The 20,075-nt window shown below is 37.1% G+C and overlaps 1 protein-coding gene across 8 annotated transcripts in view; it reads right to left on the reverse strand.

Annotated features, from left to right (window-relative positions):
- Positions 1-2,900: 2,900 nt before the first annotated feature.
- Mp (collagen XV/XVIII-type protein multiplexin) overlaps positions 2,901-20,075 on the reverse strand; it is a 349,091-nt gene continuing 331,916 nt past the window's right edge. For 3 of the 8 annotated variants that reach the window (XM_076311581.1, XM_076311577.1, XM_076311583.1), the window contains 13 exons: positions 16,389-16,418; positions 15,589-15,958; positions 14,182-14,573; positions 12,916-13,020; positions 8,843-9,095; positions 8,489-8,563; positions 8,209-8,303; positions 8,044-8,136; positions 7,354-7,476; positions 7,239-7,253; positions 6,215-6,409; positions 5,226-5,341; positions 2,901-4,518 (listed from right to left, as the gene is read on the reverse strand). In XM_076311581.1, coding sequence (XP_076167696.1) covers positions 4,224-4,518; positions 5,226-5,341; positions 6,215-6,409; positions 7,239-7,253; positions 7,354-7,476; positions 8,044-8,136; positions 8,209-8,303; positions 8,489-8,563; positions 8,843-9,095; positions 12,916-13,020; positions 14,182-14,573; positions 15,589-15,958; positions 16,389-16,418 — 2,157 coding nt within the window. In that variant the 3' untranslated portion in view covers positions 2,901-4,223. The remainder of the gene's footprint in view (positions 4,519-5,225; positions 5,342-6,214; positions 6,410-7,238; positions 7,254-7,353; positions 7,477-8,043; positions 8,137-8,208; positions 8,304-8,488; positions 8,564-8,842; positions 9,096-12,915; positions 13,021-14,181; positions 14,574-15,588; positions 15,959-16,388; positions 16,419-20,075) is intronic. The other 5 variants (XM_076311579.1, XM_076311580.1, XM_076311578.1 and 2 more) reach the window with 5 other exon arrangements.

Raw genomic sequence — 20,075 nt, forward strand, 5'->3', positions numbered from 1 at the left:
GCGTATTTATTAACCTTTTATTCTGTGTATGGGGTCCTAAATTATCAGTCAAAAGAATCGATGTACAAATGTTTAGTGTTATTTTGTCATTCATCTCTTAAGCGTTTTACGTTCAGTGTACCTACAGACTTCAGTTTTTTAGTCGAAGGTAATTTCTAGAGTTATTATGTTGAAATTCAAGGATCGATTTAAAATTAACAAAATTTTGCGTCCGTCTGTGCTATACTTCACTTGGTATCTGATTACTAGCAATATCTTAATTATAGACATATATAGTTGTAGTTTCTACACGCATTACGTTTGAAATTTGGTTCCAGTGAGTATCGATAAGGTTAAAAGTGACACAGAAATGGGCTATGTAGAGACGATTAGTACGTGAACGTGGAATACACGATTTATTTTATGCTTAGTCCGGTCACGATCTAAAATACCGACCTTGAAAGTTATCAGTGATTTGTAGCGCACTGTGTGTTTAGAGACGTGTTCTAGATATGAATTACAGTTTGTAGTAATGCTATTCGTGTTGCAGAGCTCAGATTTATTCTTAAAATATACGAATAAGTCGAATATTTTACAGGGAACATTTTCATTTAATTGCTAACTATTTTTACTTTCTCATTGTCCTTTGAATTTTTACGCTTCTTGAGCTAGATACTACGTAAGATTTAAAGTAAGATTAATTTTAAGTTCGTACTCTGTGTTTGGTGGATGAAATGTCCCATGAAATGCGTCGTTCTGTTTTATCGATATATTTAATTTTGTTCCGGCCGCATCTATAAGATCGATAAAATCCAAACGTAAAATTTGGAAAGTTGCTTGTCATTTTTGATAAATCACTTTCGAGTGTTTGTTCGTCTTTTGAATTTCCTAGATTTTGCTGTGTTTGTAACGCTTTGAACTAAAAACAAAACTCACACAAGAGTCTTGCTGGCGTATTCATTCGATGGTACTTTTTTTGGGTCCACTCACGAGGAAATCACTTTGTATAAGATAGACATTGTAAGAGCACGTCCTTGGATCGTGAACACTTCGCAACCTTCATCCGCATTCGCTGGAACGCTGAAATGGGCATGTTTGTTATTTTGGGATACCAACAGGCGGTAAGTCTGCGGTGTAGTAGGCGCTCATTTGCTTACTCCTGTCCTCTGAGACCTTATTATCAAAAAACGGAGGAAAATCCAAATCATACAGAGCGTATTAAAGAGTAACAGAATTTCTGAATATTAAATATTCAACAAATCCTTCCACGAGAAAATGCTCTCGCTTCTAAATACCATTATTCTATAGTTTCATGGAAAGAATCTATTACATTTTACTAGTATTTACGTATTCAAAATAAACACGACGAACCTTTATTATTTCAGTATATAGCAATCAGAATCACCGACGAGATACAAGATAGACATTGAGAAATAGAAATACAGCCAGGAAGATACCTACTTAGAAAGGGAAACTACTTGTGTTTTTCGAAATGAATTTATTGAATTCCATCAGTGTCAAATACACATTCTTCAATATCACTCAAATATTCCAAGTTCTATATATTTGCTAGTGTTGCAAAAAAAAAAAAATATGTTCTATATTACAATGTTACATTTATGCTTATATATTAAGGAACTATTTCAAATTTGCGGCCGGTTACCAAGAAATTGTTGCGAGCGGAGACCTAGAGGACACTTTTATTCCATCGATCTTTTTCTATATGCGTTACAAATCAGATTACTGAACACAAGAGACAAAAGGAATCAAAGTTTCTTTGATTTCCTTGTTCAGTGAAGCAGTTGTAGTTACGTTGTCAGATCAAGTGAGGCAAAATAGGGAAAGTTATCAAGCTATGTATGCACGAGTCTCTGTGTTCTGGTAAGCAATTATCGAATGAGTAGTTTCATTTTTATTCGCTCGTTCGTTTCTTATTCCGCTCACTACTACTCTGTAAGCAAGTGACCGGCCGAGTAGCTGGTTCGAACGTTATCATTCTCTGGTTCGTTTCAAGCGAAAGATGTTTCGGTTCCAAAGAGATGCAGACGACTCGAGAGGAGTTTCTCTGTTGTGAGATGTCATCATAAATCGTGTCCACGTTTGCATGGATTGTAACGAGATGCAGAGAGAAATGTACCTGTTTCAATAGCGTTGATCATCTTCCTTTTTAATCGGGTTCAGTAAGAAATAACCGATCGACTAGGGCCAATTCCACGATTCGTGTCAGATTTTTACTAATTTTGCTTCATTTTCAACTTCGATTCCTTCTATTTCTTCTGTTTGGTAATCTCGTTTGTATAGCGAGATCGCTGGAACTTTGATTTCGTAGCGAGACATACTAATCGGTATTACTCGCAAGGACGAATAGTTTCTTAATACATAACAATAGATTGTAACATGGAAAACTTTCGTAACGTCTGAGAATGTACGAAACTTTAAATATTTTAATAAAACTTTAGAAAATTATGGATGTAATAAATATCTGATGCGTTGAAATTAATTTATTTTGTTCTTTCATGAAGCACGAACTGCTGGCTAGTACAAAGCTACGGATACACGGATGTCCCGGTTGAAACATTTCGCGCGATTATCACTGAAAGTAGTAGTTACTTGAACAATAGTTTCTTGACAACGATGTCTCGTACAAAAGCAGCTACTCGATTATTATTTATTTTTACTCGTAGAATTACTTCTTGCCCGATTGTACCGTTTATCGAGGGACACTCTACATTTTTGTTATTTCTTTTTCGCGTCGCGTTAAATATTGATTAAAAATAATGCACACACGACTGAAATGCCATCTATCGAAGCTAGAGGTAGGAGCCTATAAGACGTATCGGAAACGATACGACCTTAATCGCGCAAAGATCGAAACGTCGAATTTTCGTGTGGTGTTGATAAGATTAAATGAGATTCAAGAGTCCAGTAGATGCACTTTTCGTCTTTTATTTAGAAAGACAATAATAAAGTGTACAAATAATACAAAATTTCGAAATAAAACAATCCTTGGTGCAAACTATATCGAAGGATGGTTGGTTTCACATAGGGATGTCATGATCTACTTACATCAAGGGGATTTCTCGGTACGAAATATACGCCAACAAGCATGCTGACAACCTAAAGATATAGATCGACCATCTCTGTACTTAATCGTAATAAATTAGTTTAACGGTAGTTGGTATCGTATCTTCGAATTATAGACACTGACTTAGATTCGATTTATGCTCGATGTAAAAGCAAAGGTTAACGACGATTAGACCGCGACAGCTCGCAGAGTGGTAACGTTTTTCTGAACGAACTATAAGTTATAAAATATTGCTACGTATACGCTGGTAGTTTCGAAAGCTTTACCAACCGACACAACTGTTAGGCCAATTTCTAACGGTCCGTTCTTGCATTCCTTCTGGTTGTGAACTGCAACTCATGCGTCGCAACGCGGGCACCGCGGTGACCGCAGCACAGTGATCGCAGCGAATTATACACAGAGCATAAATCTGGATTCCAGATTCGAGAAACTTAATGGTCTTGTGGAATCCTTGTTAATCAACTTGTTTCTTACATCTAACATACACACTCATATGTATTGGCTAAAGTGTAAATGCAATTCGATCGCGGATATGATCTTTGTTTTATTTAGGTCGTAGGGCAGCCGTTAGTTTAAGTATGTTTTTTTCTTTTTCTTTTTTTTTTTTTTACCTTTTATTTCTTAACAGTAAATTATGACTTGGGTAAGGGGCATTCTTGTCGCGACTTTAAGAATCTCCTTTCGTAGTAACGATCTAAGTACTGGACGTTTATCGTGATGTAGGGAACTCTTAATGACATTGAGTTCACTTGCTTGCCGATGGAATCCGATATTTGAGTTTTCCGGTGACTCGGTAGCGACGTTTTTTAAAGTACAGGCAATCGATATGACACACTGATGAACGATGTCTAGACGATCAGTCTTATTTCTTAAAAAGAGAACGGAAATTCGTGTTAAAGCGTTGGCTAATGACTCGCGATATGGGTTATAACCTTTGGAGTTAGAGATAGATTTCACGGTTTCGGATACGAGACGGTCACTGTTTGATCGACTTCGCACCATCGATATGTCTTATTCGAACTTTTCTCCGTATTACCGTATCGATCCACGTTCGTCCATCAAACGGTGACGATGAACAACAGACGCGTCTCGATTTCTATGTGTACAACGACGAGCGAACTGTTGTCTTTCGTTTTATTGTTTCGTGTGTCGGGCGCGGTTAGTTGTTCATCAAGGTGTCCAAGTACTCCTTGTAATCTTTCTCCGACATTTCCTCTGCGTCCTCCACAACTTCGATGCTTCTCCTCCTTCTCGTGGTTTCGCTGGTCACTTCTATGCAGAGCAGGGCGAACTTGTTGTCGCAGGAATAACGAACTTGTTCTAAGAGGCGACCTCCTGTTAGGGGTGATCCTAATCCGTAACGATCGGAACTGCTCGAATGCCAAGCGTCGCAGTACGTGTCCATTGCGCGGTCCCCTAATTTGTGCGAACCGTGCCACGCTACTTTCTCCGGCCTAAAGAAACAAACAATCAGGCATTGATAAACTTTCCAAGAAGTTACGAGTCGTCCGAGATAATTGCAATCAAAATTAAAAGAACTCTTGAAAGAAAGATACACAGAGCCTACTGAGAACACAGAGCCACAGATTAATCTTTTTTTTTTATATATTCGGTTATGTAGCTTTTTAGTAGTTGGTTCTTTCATAGAGTGACTCGTATCTCGAGAATTGAGGGTGTTCACATACAGTATTGTTTTCGCGTTGAATAGTATCGAGATTCGATCCAATCGATTTTGATCTATTCGGGTGACAATGAATAGATCTTATAGTATTCTACTATTAGAACGATTTGTTTTGGTGTCTTCTCAGTTCGAAGAATAGTATTGTTGCAATTGGCTTTATACAATTGTTCAAATGCAGAAATAATGTTGTGGACATTAATGTGAAATATCATATATTCTACAGTATGTTTACAAAGTGTATCGTTTGCAGGGTAAAACACTTGTTGCATATTATGTGTATAGATATCTGCCTGGGTCTATATACATATATAATTATGTACGCATACATAATTGCGAATAGCCTGATGTAGAATACTCGTGTGTACACGTGTACGCTTTTACGATACACCTATGCGTTTTACGAAGAAAATAATTGTCCGATAATAATCCAGATACGTTAAATAATCATCTAGATCGCTTTGTAAATAGCTAAATAATTACCATGCGAAATCACTGAGGATGTTCTTTCCATTGAAACTGTAAATTCTAGGATTTTGCGAGAAATATGCACCATTTCCATTGAACATCTCTTTCCAAGAGTTGAACAAAACGTCACCCTGCGGAGTTGAAAAATTGCTTTAATACATACAAAGAAGAACTGTACATAAAATATTAAAAATTTAACAAGCTTTTGGTATATACAAATAGTATCGCTGATCTGTAATGTAGTACTTCTTTCGTTACTCAAGTTCAGTTTAAAGGGGTAGAATAAAATCAAATATTTGAGTTCTTTTTGTTCTTATTTCATTTTCCACAAGCACTATTTTTATTAAACGTTGCTACTTATTTGTGCGAATACAGAACATTTATAAACAAAAGTTTTGCGATATCGGTTTAACTATTAATATTATACCATTTTTTACATTCATTATAATTCTAAAAATTTGGTAGGACTTTTATTTAAAACAGTTTTATACACTCGTCGCGTACCTGTATGTGCAATAGTAAAGCTTATTATTACAGCTTGTCCGTGGTTATAACAAATTATTCTATCTGATTCATATTAATGTGTCCAAAAATGTAATGTATGTGCCTCAATGGTTGACATAACGTTACAAGTAAATGATACCTAAAGAAAAATGTATTTTTGCATTTCATAAATTTGTTGTAGTCACAGAAATAAGCAATAATTTTTAATAAACGGATAAGTCTGCTCAAAAGAAGTAACCGTTTCCGATAAAGAGTTTCGTATCTACTGTCGTTTGCAAAGAATGAAAGAAATTCGAAAAACTTCTGAATCATTGAGAACTGATTTTATCCATCTAGAGTGAACTTATCGGGCAATAAAAAATAGCCTATTATTTATCAAGATTCTGCACATTCGCAAAGGTTTGTAATCTTTGAAAATTGAAAGATTTGAACCTTTTGTTCGTCAGAGTAAAACTCAGATACGAATGATTGAGAATTAACGTTTTTAAACTGCAAATCACCTTTATGTTGACGATAGGAAGGTCTTTGTCCCCGAGTCTCACAATGCTGTCGACATTCTGAACTCTGGAGCTGAGGAATGCACGGAAGGTACCCCTCAAACCAGCTCGCTTTGCTTGTCGATAACAGGCATAGTCAGCTCCTCGTACGCCGTGCATGTCTCCAGTAAACGGTTCGTTCAGAGCAGCCATTCGTAACTGAAAATTGTAATATCATTGCTATATTCCCGTAGAAATCGATATTTATTGCTGTGCCGGAACATCTAGACGATACATTTGAACGCTTCGAAGCTTTAAAACACATTCGATATCCGTACGGTTATGTGACAATACATATATTTATACGTAATGTATTATTAAGTCTGTAGAAGAGTTTTCTCGTTTTTCGTATGATTTTTTTTTTCACAATGTAATAAAAACAAACATCTGGAACTTTGAATTCTTAGAATTCATTTATTCGATGTTCGTATTAATCGTTCTAAATTTCTAAATTCCATATTTGACTTCTTCGTATCTGTTCAGTTTCCTATGGTTTAGCAAATTTTTCTATTCAGCCCGATATTACTATAAAATATTTTTCTACTTTCTATTATGGTGTACGGTTGATTACACAATCGAGTCTAATCAGTCTTTTATTTTTAGCAACTGTACTTCATTTATTTAATACTGTAAAGTATTTTTCGATTTTCTATTATGGTGTACGGTTAATTACACAATCGAGTCTAATCAGTCTTTTATCTTTAGCAACTGTACTTCATTTATTTATATACTCTGCAAGGTATAGAAAATATTGTGCTTTCTATTTTGCCAAATACTCGAGGAAATTTGTTGTGGCGCGGTTCAGATTTGATTTTAGATGCATACAAATCTGCAAGAAATGTTTTTGGTGTTATAAACTCAATCTTTCTGCTTTTTGACGAAGAAGAAATTATAGATGGTAATATGTATTGTGACGATGGCTGAGAAAGAGGGTACAGAAGAGCTACGTGAAAATTAATTAAAAAAATTAAACGCGTTCATATCTTACCATTCGCGGATACCACTTCGCAGCAGAAAGGAAATTCAGTACGAATTAGGTAATACATCGGTTGGTTTCTTATCAGCAATGTTTTACACTCGACAGGATTGAAATACTAACTTACCCCTGTTCCATCTGCTTTTACGGGTATCTGGTTGATCAGGTTGGAAGCCTCAAAAGGTGGATTTGCTGGAGGTGGCGACGTGGTCGGTGGTGCTGGAGTAGTTATAGGTAAAAGAGATCCCAACTAGAGAATACAAGATAAATGTTTCTAATTCGATCGATTTCTCTATGCCATGTAGCTAAAGATGATGTTACTTTCGCTACAATTAGGTACACTTGACTAATTATTAGATAAAATGTACCACTTAAACCAACTACAACAGTATACTTTAGAATAGTTCAACAATATTTAATATTAGTAGTAGTGGCTTTTTCATCAATTACAGCAATGTACAAGGTGAGTCATTGTAGATTAGTATCTCAAATAACTCCTTTTTCCGATATTAAAAAAAATGTACCGGCTAAGACCTCAATATTTACAAAAAATTGTCATCAATTATTCGACGAGTCTAGCTGGACAAAATATTCCTGAAATATCTTATGTAATATAAAAAAGAAAGAAGTGAAACATTAAAGGTACTAAGCCAAGCTAAACTGAGCCACCCTGTATAAATATAAAATATTGTGCAATGTACTGTACACTGGTCTCAGAAAGTGGGCAGTTGATGAGCAAATGCGTATTGGAAAATAAAATGTGATACAAAGTATGTTGTAACGTATGTAAATAATGGCATGCATATTTTATACTAACAGCAATGTATTGCCAGCCATTGTTCACTCTGACCAGCAACGCTTGTTCGTCTATGATGTATGCCAGTGTTCCAACCGGACTCACAGCTGACATCTAGGGCATAACAAGAATCCGTTAAGTGTTATTCAAATTCACATGAAATTTTATTCTTTGGAAAAAATTTACTTTTGTCATGGCTTCTGTGTTTTGGAAAGTCACCGCCCCGGGTACGATCTTCGTCGTGCTTTCTAAAGGACCTCTCGTTGCAACGGTTGCAGAACCTTGTAAAAATTTATCGATAATTGACAATATCTCGTGTACAATTAAAAAGTACATCTACGAATATTCGGAAAATTAATACGCCCTTTTTCCAAGAATTGAACAGAATTCATAATATGTGTAGAATAAAAGGGTAAGGGACCTTTTGAACAAATTATTTACGATACTTTATTTTAATTTGCATTACCTAAGTGCTCTTTTAATTCTTTCAACTGCTTCAGTTCACGAAGTGCCTTTAATTCGTCCAGAGTACTTCTGAGTCCTTGCGGCGAAAAAGAATATTTTTATAATTGAACACTTTCCTTTTTACGATTAGATTTTTTGTAATATTTTGGTAAAATATTTTACGCTTTATCCTTTTTTCTTCTTCTATAATTTATATTCTATATAAACTTAACCTTTTTGCTTTCTGGTGTAAAAAACACTCGTACTGTTAGAAATCTATGTATAATTACTTTAAACGTAATTAAATTTTGTTAGTGATATATTTACTAGCTGGAATAAAATTCACTAGTGTTAATTATACGTAATTTTCTATTACCTTGTCTGCCTCCATAATAGTCCCTTTCACCAAATATATGGCTTCTGCCGAGTCCTGATTCTTCTTTCAGTCCACTTAACTTGTCGGGTGGTCCTGGTGGTCCTGGGGGCCCTGGAGGCCCCGGGACTGGAATATAGTTTCCTTGAGATGGTGGCCCAGGTGGCCCAGGAGGTCCTGGAGGCCCTCTTTGACCGTCTCTTCCAAACTGTCCAGGAATTCCAGGGAAACCTTCGTCTCCTTTATCACCTTTTATCTGAACATTACACGAATAAAAGAAAAAAACATTACATTCATCGTAAATATTTTGTTTGTTTCAATTATAATGAGAACACAATTAACATTCTGCTCCAAATACTTGAATATTTAATTTGCTGATATTTAGTTATTATTGTATTATATTTTATCATTTCAATCAAATGTGTTACACTTAAATTCATCTGTTCGAAGTAGGCTGGTATAATCAGTTTAATGTAAAACACGTTTATTGGTACGTGTATTGTCACTTGTACGTTTATAGTTCACAATTTCGTCGAATTTTTTGATCGCGATGTACAAATTGGTGCAATAGTTATATTTCAGTACTTCTGTTAAAACATTTTCAGACTTATTCTACTAAAAATTATTTGTCTAAAAGTTGTTCGTCGTATTGAATATTTGTAGAAAAATTGCAATGGTCATCCAGGAATAATTTAAGTAAAAATATTATATTTAAAAGTTTCGATTCTAATTTGGATCCTCTTCGGTAATAATGTTGGTCTAAAATAAAAACGTAACATGGTTTTAACATTTGTGTCGTAGAAGAACCGAGCTGGAGTTAAAACGTTTAAATATAGTATTAATATTTAGATTGTACTTGACTTTTGGTGTTCGTTAAATCGAGTAAAAAATGCTTACTGAACATAAGTCCGTGAATCATTCCTTTCAAAGTAACCAACGATGTTCTCTTGAAATCCTGTGGATTATCTACTCACGTCTGTTCTACGCTTGCGGTGTGAAAATAAAGGATCATTAGAGATTACACGGAATTATTTTAATCTCTTATAAGAGGTGTTCTATGTAACGTTCTTCTGTTTCAATGCACTTCTGACATTTTCGTCTCATCGAATTCCGAAAGCTTTACGTAACTCTTAATTTATTTCAAACACGGACACTCATTAGACGTTTCTGTGAGTCTGTTAAATTACTCCTTCTCCATCGTATTTTTTATCGAAAGTCGTCGTTTACTTTGGAAGGTTTGATCACTGGATCTATATAACTAAATTAACAATAAGTTAGCACAATTTTGAACCATTTCTTTTTAACACCGTCTGTGTATAGTTGCGTACCGCGTTCGATAAGTCAAAAAAAAAAAAAGTTAATTTAGTCTTCTCCGGCCAGTGTTCTCTTTATTCCACATCGTTATCCGGATATTACGCTACGAAATAAAATAATTATACCGTACGAAAAAGAGAAAGAAACGAAACGAAGATAAGCGTATTTATTTAATTTTCCGAGTACTTGATTTAATCCAGCCACGTGTCCGCATTTACCGAGACACGTATTACCGCGAAACTCATGCGTCCGGTTGCACCGTGGTGATAGATATTTTAGTCACTTTTGGCGAGACCAAATTGACATAAATTACGAAACGTGTCTTCGTGGCGCAAGGTTGCACGAAAGTGCGATAAAAGCGACGAGTTTGCCTTACGTTCGTGGTGCTTTTAAACCAAAGTGTAGTAAATTAAGTCCTGCCACGCGCATTCGGTAGCGCTTGTCAGTTGTCACCGGCGCTGAGTTTCGACGAATTTCTGTTTGGGGCGCCGAATAAATCGAGCCGCGGCTTCGGTGGCCGATAAAGATGGAAAAAAAGGCGAGCAGGGGTTTGGGGGTTGGGGTGGGGGGCGTCAAGCGCACACTTGCATTAATTTCCGTCACCCTCGCGTTCTATTCCTTGCGCCAACGAGACTGGTGGGCAACCGGGTAATCTACGAGCGTCGCTACAAGTTTCGTGAGCTCGCCAGAGTGGTTGCTTCGACTAAAAAATGTTCCGTCCGTTGGAATCTACTCGTTTGCGCCGTAACGCGCGCGACCCTTCCACGTCCAATCTGGGATTAAACAACTTTGAAAAACATCAAAACGAGCTGCGACGGAAAGAAAAATAGAGATTAATTGAAAGTCGAAGCTTGCGCGTATAATAAACAAGAAAAAAGGATAATTTTGTCGGTCTTAGCGTATACGCAATATACATTATTTCGAGTGGTATTTCGTTAGTATTTCGACCTATAGCTTTTGGGATTATCTCGAGAGATCAAAGAATTAAGTGTTCCAATAACGATCGAATTGTAGATAAATTAAAAAGGGAGAATTAACGTTGAATATGTAAATAACAACGAATTTTGATGGAATTTAATATCAAATATTGTTATCGAAATATCTTTTATCGTTATCTGTAATATTATCGAATTGGTCTGTCGCAATGGTAATTACTCGAGGCGATGTAAGCGAGAAAGAGACGGGACACAAGTTTCTAGTTAAACGCTTTACTTTGCCGGAGTAAAACTTTTTCCGGTTCAATAACAACAGTCGTTTTCTTACACCGACTCTGCGTTCAATGTGTTACATTGCACGATACACAGTGTGGAGTGCAATACCTCCCGGGTAGTTGTCACGATTTTTGCCTAAAAATTTATCACAAACTTTATCCCGTCGTTTCTTGAGACTGCTCGCATCGTGCGAACTGTATCTCGCGTAACCGTTCCCCGTTCTTGTTCTACAGCTCGATCCTGAGCCTGCGACAATTTCTCAAGAAATACCGTATCTCGTTCCATTACAAACCAGATCTTCTCGTTGATTCTGGTTTATTTTATCCGTTCAGTATTTTCTTTTTTTAAACACCATTTACAGAGTATTCGTTTCTCGTCGTTAGAAATTGCAAATTGGACAAATTATACGGTACTGAAGCAATTGTAGTCAAAATGTAAAAAGATTCAAGTTAAAAGACGAGGTGAACATTGTACCGACTCAATATTTAATTGCCTCGAGTAATTACACGCGTGTCGTTGAACGCGGTTTAAATCTCTTCAGTTTTACCGGACATCTGGATAAGATGTTAAAATCAGAATTCGTAGTAAACAAGTAGGAACCGGTGTTCGCGTAACGTTTTTGTTCGAAATGACCTCTCCAACAATGTGTAAAACTTTGCAACGGGGATCGTAGATTACCGTGTACATCTCCACTTGAACCCGTCACCCGGTACGCGACAGGATAAAAATGCGTCCATTAACCTTATTCGTTTCGCGTTGGAAACTCTTTAACAGTCTCACATCGGCTTCCGACTTTTTTCAAATGTTAGTTTTGGTGTATGTTACTCTCGAAGAATGATTCTGCTAAATGACGCGATAAATTTTCGCTAAAGGTAGAACTTTGATACAACCGGGATACTTGAGATACGAAGCTTTACTCTCGAACAACACAAACTAAACGATAAATTAAATTTTTTTCACTCGTACCAGTTCCGTAATCGTTTCAGATATCTTTTTACATTATTAACCGTCTATATCTAGAATCGTACCTCATTAAGTTCAATAATTCAAGCCCTATTTCCGTGCAAAATCTCGTTAAAAAACAAGAGTTACACCTCGTCATCTCTTCTTGTTATCGAAAGAACCAAGTACGAGGAGGGGTTGCGGAGAGATTCTTTAAGTATAAAAATAATGGAATACTTAAACTAGTCATTCTCGCACCAAAAATTAACATCGATCGTTTGCTTATAATTATTACAATCCACACCAAACCTAGGGATGCTCTCGATATTTATTCAAGTTACAGTGCGAGAAATAGAAACGTATAGTTCTTAATAACGTATTTGTTATATTATAGTGTTCCCGATGACGGTGAAATTATTTAAAAGTTTACAATACTATTGTGAACTGTGTTCGTTCGTAAAGCTATTTCAAGAAACGTAACGTTGACGCGTCAAATATCGATGACCATCATAGTGATCCTGTGTTAAAAATTGCACGAATCGAAACTTTACGGTGAACTTTAACGTTGGATAATTCTGGTTTTGACGAGAAACTGTAAATCGTACTTACACCGACGGATACTCCGTAAGGACTTGGTGTTCCGGGCTCTCCTTTTTCTCCCTTGGGCCCTCCTGGTCCAACAGGTCCGGGTAGTCCAGGATTTCCAGGACGGCCCTGTTGGAAGTAGTTACCGATACGTAACGTTCATGTTCTACCTTCCGTCCATGAATATTCTATGTTCATTAACCCTTTAATTAATCTCGCGCGCAGTTCAGTCTACCATACACTCGCTCGATTACTGTGATTTCTAATTTTATGACATAATTATTACGCTGTCTATGGTTTCTCGAAGCAATTACCCAATTAATTTGATTTGACGTTATTGGGAAATTATGTACAGAGGATACGTTTAAAATTAATAATAGTACTGCTGGTCTATACGTGCTATGTAATACTTACTTTCATAGTGTTCTGTGCTCAGCATTGGAAAAAGAGTATTATAATTTTAGAATTGTAATTCTCACACGTGAGTGTGTAATTATTTATTATTTTAAACGAAATACGATAAAATATGTGTTAATTACCGTCTAGTTTCGTACCAGTAATATCATATTTGATCGTTTAGTAATTATTGCAAATATTATATTTGTAACGTGGAACGCTAAAATACTTTGGACTTTGGAAACTTTAGAAGAATATTTGTTTCTTTTCGTTTAACGTGATATAATGTTAAGAAAAAGCATCGAACGAACATCTCTTTTTCTAATACTAACTATTAAATTATCCCGTAATAAAAGTTGTTAGAATTGAAAGGGTAAGTATAATATTACACTATATATTTTTATAAAATTGTTACTTCCAAAGATTCGAATATCATCGCTATTTATTCAAACGAAACCAGATACAGAACGAACACGAACAAAATTATTTAGACGAAGCTGATTGTTTTTACATCGATAGTGGAGAATGACGACTATTTGCCCGATTGAAAGTATCTTGAAACACGTAATAAAAATACACGGTTTCGTTTAAAAAAGACGAGGATGATATCGAAAGTTTTGCGAATAATAATCTTATCGGAAATTCAGGTTCGATGTTATAATTACCCTCCGAGTCCAATAATTTTTATAGGAACAATATTTTGGTATCTTCGATAAATGATTGCGTGTATTCTCTTAAATCGAACATACTGTGCATCGCATTACTATTGATGTGAACGAATAATAAACGTACTAATTTCTTGGTAACTCATTTTACACATATAGAAAAGAAATCAGATGGAAAGCATACGATAGCAGGACTGATCTATAGAGAAATTAAAGAAATTCTTCATACCACCCATCCAGGTAACCCAATTTCTCCCATAATTCCTGGTTTTCCAGGCGGTCCAGCCGGACCAGGTTGTCCCGGATGTCCTTTTCTACCCCTCTTGCCCTCCGTGCCCTTCTCACCCTTGATAATGATGTAGTCACCGGAGCTTGCTATAGACGTGACTCCTGGTGGTCCTCTCTCCCCTTTATCACCTTTTGAACCGCTGACTCCTGCAGCTCCAGGATCTCCATTTTTCCCTGGCTCGCCTTTGTTGCCCTGTGGTCCTTGAACACCATTCACACCAGGAATACCAGCTGGTCCAGAGTTACCTTTATCTCCTTTCTCGCCTTTGGTGCCCTTATCTCCTTTGTATCCGCGCGGACCCGCTTCTCCTCGATCACCTTTCTCTCCTAACGCTGATCAATTAAAAACATTCGATCAGATTATTTGGAACGCGGGAAATGCAAACGAACGGTTCAGTATCGGGACGAAGTTCGAATTTGAAAATAAATACGAGTAGTGCATCGAAACATACGGGCATTACTTCGGGTGTGGATTCATTGTTTAGAAATAACGAGAAAAACAAATTGAAACATTTGTCCAATTAAACCTTTTTTTCACGCTACAGGTATCTCTTTTTGCGATAATTCTCCTCGTTAAAAATCGAACCGGAACGAATGATTTTACTTAATCGTTTACCGTTAACGATTCACATATATTTCGAATACGATGTTACCGATTCTTTACGAACATTTTCATAGTGTAACTGTATTGTGGTTATGCGTGAGAATGAAAGAAATTGCGTGTGGTCCGGAGAAAAAAAGAAGCGTTTGGAATAGACGAGCGAGTGAAGTGTTTTCGAGGCACGAAAGACGAGCAATCGAGATGGCTCCAGACTGGGAAATTTTCAGCGAACGTGACCGGATGCTTCGAGTGAGAAAGATTAGAATATGAGAAGGATTAGAAGGTGAGGAGGATTAGAATGAAAGGAAATGAATGCGTGTGAGAATATAAGGTGCGAGAGAAGAGTGTTTAAGGGCAGTCACTGTTGGAAAATAGTCGAAGCGTAGTCATAATTTGTGCGTTTTGTTAATATTTTGTTCCTACTGTTACCTCATTCGATACACGTATACCCTAGAACTTTATTCACCTTTATTTTAAAACCACCGGTATTAATAAATTTCTACAATATTTTATATCATTTTTCTCTCCGAAAATTACCTCTAAAGTAACTTGGAAACAAGGTTAAATAGGAAAAATGTTAAAGAATTTTTCGATTACTTTTGCATAAGAAATTTATCCCCAAAGTTGTATCTATGTTTTGACACACTTTGTATAGAAACGTTCTCAGGAGAAATATAATATTTTATATTTGTATTATTACATATATATATATATATGTATTATTACATTTATTTTGTTTAATCTTACCCGTGTCTCCAACATTTATTACTCCAGGACCGGTAAGTCCGGACAAACCTGGTGGTCCAGGCGCTCCAGGAAGACCTGGTTTTCCTTCCGGGCCTGTGTCACCTTTGTCACCTTTTTCAGCCGGTCTTCCGTTTTCACCCGGAGCACCAGGGAGTCCTGGTGATCCCGGGGCACCAGGTTCACCTTTGAATCCTTGAATTCCCCTTGGTCCTTCTTTTCCGTGATCACCTTTAATGCCCTTGTGTCCTGGTTCACCTTTGTTCCCTTTGGCACCAGCAATTCCCGACTCGCCTTTTAATCCTACACTTCCTGGAATGCCCGCCTCACCCTTAGGTCCTGGCAGTCCTGGTCTCATCGTGATACCTTCCGTCTAAATTGATACGAATAATTTACTTTTTAAACGATCAACATTGATTCGATGTAACGGTACGGTGTATTCAGACTATTGGTCTTGACTATGACACTTTTCAAAATTAACGGGTTGGTATGTTTGTCAAATTATATTTTTAGCGAATGTTGTGGAGACAAATTCTGGTTTTCATCGCTCTAATTGTTAAAGAAAATTTTTTTTTATGATTAGAAACTAGAGATTTGATCTCTCGCAACTGATTCTTCTTATTTTGAAAATGCATACAGTGATGTTGTTTCAAATATATATTTATGACGGGTAACTTAAAATATAGAGGAAACCTTGAACGAAAAAGACGTATTTTAAATCAAGCGATATAATTACTGTTTCAATATAATCTTGAAAGAAGCTTTCACGCGAAAAGCTCTTTAAGCCTGCGATCGCTACTTACCCTATAAATGCCTTGAGGTTTCCAACTGTGCTGCATGCACATAATAGACGAAATTTCTCTGTTTAATCATTGGTACAATATCGTAAAGCTAAAAGCAGTCGGTCGACGTGCCACCTGCCCCTTTGAATCGTCTAATGACCACTGACGAACAATCGTCGTTCAAACAATCGTCTATATTAAAGAGCGATACTCTCAAATGTTTAACCGAACATTGTTACCGTAGTCTCGGTTTGCCTACTGCGAGTTGTTTGCTTTGCAAACCGACGATTCCGTTCGACAATTTATGGAAAGTTAAAATCGTTTCACAATTGTAGAAGTAACTCGTTGAAAGTGTTAATGTCGCTATTAATAAAGGAAGAGAATCTTCTATCGTAGGGGGGGGGGGGGGGGATCTAAGCACAATAGTGTGCAACACATACTTTTATTAAATGAAACGTTTAATGCAAACTGTCAACTAACTGGCACGCATAGTGCGATATTTAGAATAATCAATTCTTTAGCTTTTATTACTTACGATACCAGTAATTTACAAATTTTTCGAAATTTCCAGACGAAAAATTTTTGCGATGTTTGCTCAATTACTTCCAAATTAAGTTATATTTAAATAAATTATAATCACTACACTGTACACTGCAAATAATAATGTATTGTGCGCGACGAAAAGTTAGAAAAATAATTTACTTTGTATCGGGTTGTTCGGAAAGTGATTTCCTTTTCCAAAATGGAGAATATATAATTTAATAAAATGTTGATACACTCTAAAAAAAATCGTGTTTCATTTTCACCAAAAAGAAACGAAATGACTTTCCGAACAACCTGATAGAAAGCAATTTGTCCTCGAAGATGTTGAAACGTTACGTAAGAAACATTCTCCTACAGTTGTTAAAATCCACCGATCGATGTATCGGTAAAGAATAAGAAACGAACATTAAAATTATTCATATTTCTTGCACGACAAATTTTCTTTCGAAGTTCTCTACGGTTTGTAAGACGTTCAGACCCTTCTCCTCTCGAGTTTCCTCCGTTTTAAAAAATACCGATCTACAACGATATCGCTAAACATTGTTTATTCGAAAAATTTCACAGCTCGGTATTCCTTTTCAGCACAATGGCTAGCGAATACAATGACCGGTAAACGCGCAAGCGAAACAGTTACGAAGAGCGGCAATCAGCATTGGATTTCACGCGTTCGTTCGTCGATGAACATTTCAAATCGTTCCTCTCGGCGGACGCTCGTTTATTCAAACGTTTACAGATCTCCGCTTTTGTAACCGCAATCGAATCAAGTATTCTCTTCCCTTTTCCTTCGTCACACGAACGCCATTCGAAACGCCTATTTATCAACGCCAGCATTCGTTCCATTATACGTCATGCAGGCCTCTCAAAAGCTTTCCCACCAAGTGGTTTAGAACTTTCGGACTTCCTTCGGCTATTGACAGAGAGCCTGGTATTCAGTGTAGACATCTTTCACTTCACCTTCTTCTCTTTTATCCTCAAAGCGGCTCTATCGCGAGCGTTCCTGCTACGCTCTGGGTGATTGAAGAGCCGCGAGATGTCGAATTAACGGTAATTCAATAAAAAGACGGTCGGTGGACGATGAAAGCTCGTATTGGCGGTTTCGTGCTCAGTTTGTTTAGTCGAGAGCGCTCTTTTCTTTTACCGGGAACGGATATCTATCCCGCAAATAGTTCTCGCGACTTATCGTGTTTATTTTGATTCGATTTGTTGGGATCGTTGGATTTCCGTTATTCGAGTGCTCCACTAATTGAGATGATTTATTACTCGACCATTCGGGGGAGAACTGTTTTAGAATCTAATACGGTTTCGTTTGAACAGGTTCATCGAACCGAAGCGTTTCAATTTTTAGCGAATTCCAGAATCTCTGACTAATCGTTCTTAACGAAACATTTATCTCTCAACGTTTTCCGGTATAAATTTATCAGATTCCATTGCGCCCAATTTAGAATTATCGTTTTAATAATGTTTCATTAGCTTTTAATTTCTGTATGTATAGTCCGAGCGTACTATTCTCCTCGAATCTTGCTTTTTCGGTGAAAGCATCGACGAAAGATACTATGATAATTTAAATTCAAACAAAAGGAATGTAACGGTATACGAAATTTAACGATATCGACCGATCTGAAACGGGCCTCGGTTCAACGATTTAGAACAATGCGGTCCGTTTAATATTGTCCGAGTGTTTGCTTTCGTAAAAGTAATGTTTCAGTGGGAGAATATTTCAATCTTCGAGCAAGTTTTTCTTGCAAACTGAGCAGAGGGTGCTGCCAGACAATATTTTCTTTTAATTTAAAGACGATGACTTTTATCTAATGGTTGGACTCGTCAGGCCTGCGGAGATCAAAATTTCTATCTCGAACGAAAAATGGATATTACCGGAATCGTGGAAAATTGATTCTAACAAAAAAAAAAAATCCTACGAAAATCAATGTAAATCGTACGTTTCGTACCATCATCCAATGAAAATAAACCGTGTTACATTGCTACCGCAATCTACCACCAGAAAATAGACCGCAGAAGATGTTTAGCTACGGTTGTAACGATCGTGAACGCAAGAACTAAACTTGCAATAGCTTTTTCTATTACGTAGTTTCGTCTAATCGAGATTTCTCGCACTGTTTCCTGTTCTCCGGCATACGGCCGTTATCCGCGAAATAGTTGCTCGACCGATTCGTCCGCTCAGGAAAATATTCGTGCGCTTTCGTACAACGAGGACGACTCGTTCTCCTAAACAACTTCGCCCGCCAAGTCACTCACCTGGTGTACCTGGTCGCTACAGCCTAGAAATTGGTTTCTGTATTCTCCGGGGAAATCGGACGCCTGTACGTTGGAGCACGAAGCAGTACCGGGTCGCGAAAGATAACACTTGAGGTTGAAGTGCGATACTTCCCCTGTCGGGGATTCCGGAAGCCCTTGCAAGGTCGCAAGGCCGCCCTGAGGAAATGGGCGCGCGGAGGAGACCGCTCGAGTTGATTTCTAGAGCTCCTTACCTTTCGAAAGAATTTTAGCCCCCACTTCTCTCTCCGATACATCGTTCGCAATACAACGTTCCACGAAAATTGTAATCGATAATTAAACAAAATCGAACGAAATATATGGAAATTTTGTACACTCGGAGCGCGGATCGCTTCGCGTATCGGAATTCTCTCGCAAAATTTCGCTTCGATAGAATTTAGACATTTATTAATCATGGTGAGTGTCAAAGGATAGCTCGACCGGAAATATTGTTGGAAAAAATGGCGGTGATATATCCGGTGCTTTGTGAATTATCCATAGTGGAAAAATGTTCAAAGTTTCATTGGAAAAATTGCCTGGTTTGTACAAAGAAATACTCTATAACGTTGCAGCAGGGTTTCAGTAACTTGCATATTTCACGTGTGCATAATGCGTTCGTTGAAAAATATAGAAAAAAGTTATCTAGAAACTATTGATTTTAGTATCGAGAGAGAGAGAGAGAGAGAGAGAAAAGTGAGATTCTCGCGTGTTTCGGTGTTCGTAACGATTGCAATGAAAACTTTTCCTGCCACATCGTGCGAAGACTTTCAACGATCTGTAACATTATAATGATACCGAGCCAGCCGTGAATTCGTCGATGTATTCCATACCTTTTTTTTTTTTTTTACTTGTTTACTAGACTCTTTTTTTCTCGTTAATGTCCAGTTTGTATCG

Source organism: Ptiloglossa arizonensis, chromosome 5 (genome assembly GCF_051014685.1).
Source record: "Ptiloglossa arizonensis isolate GNS036 chromosome 5, iyPtiAriz1_principal, whole genome shotgun sequence".
Taxonomy (NCBI): domain Eukaryota; kingdom Metazoa; phylum Arthropoda; class Insecta; order Hymenoptera; family Colletidae; genus Ptiloglossa; species Ptiloglossa arizonensis.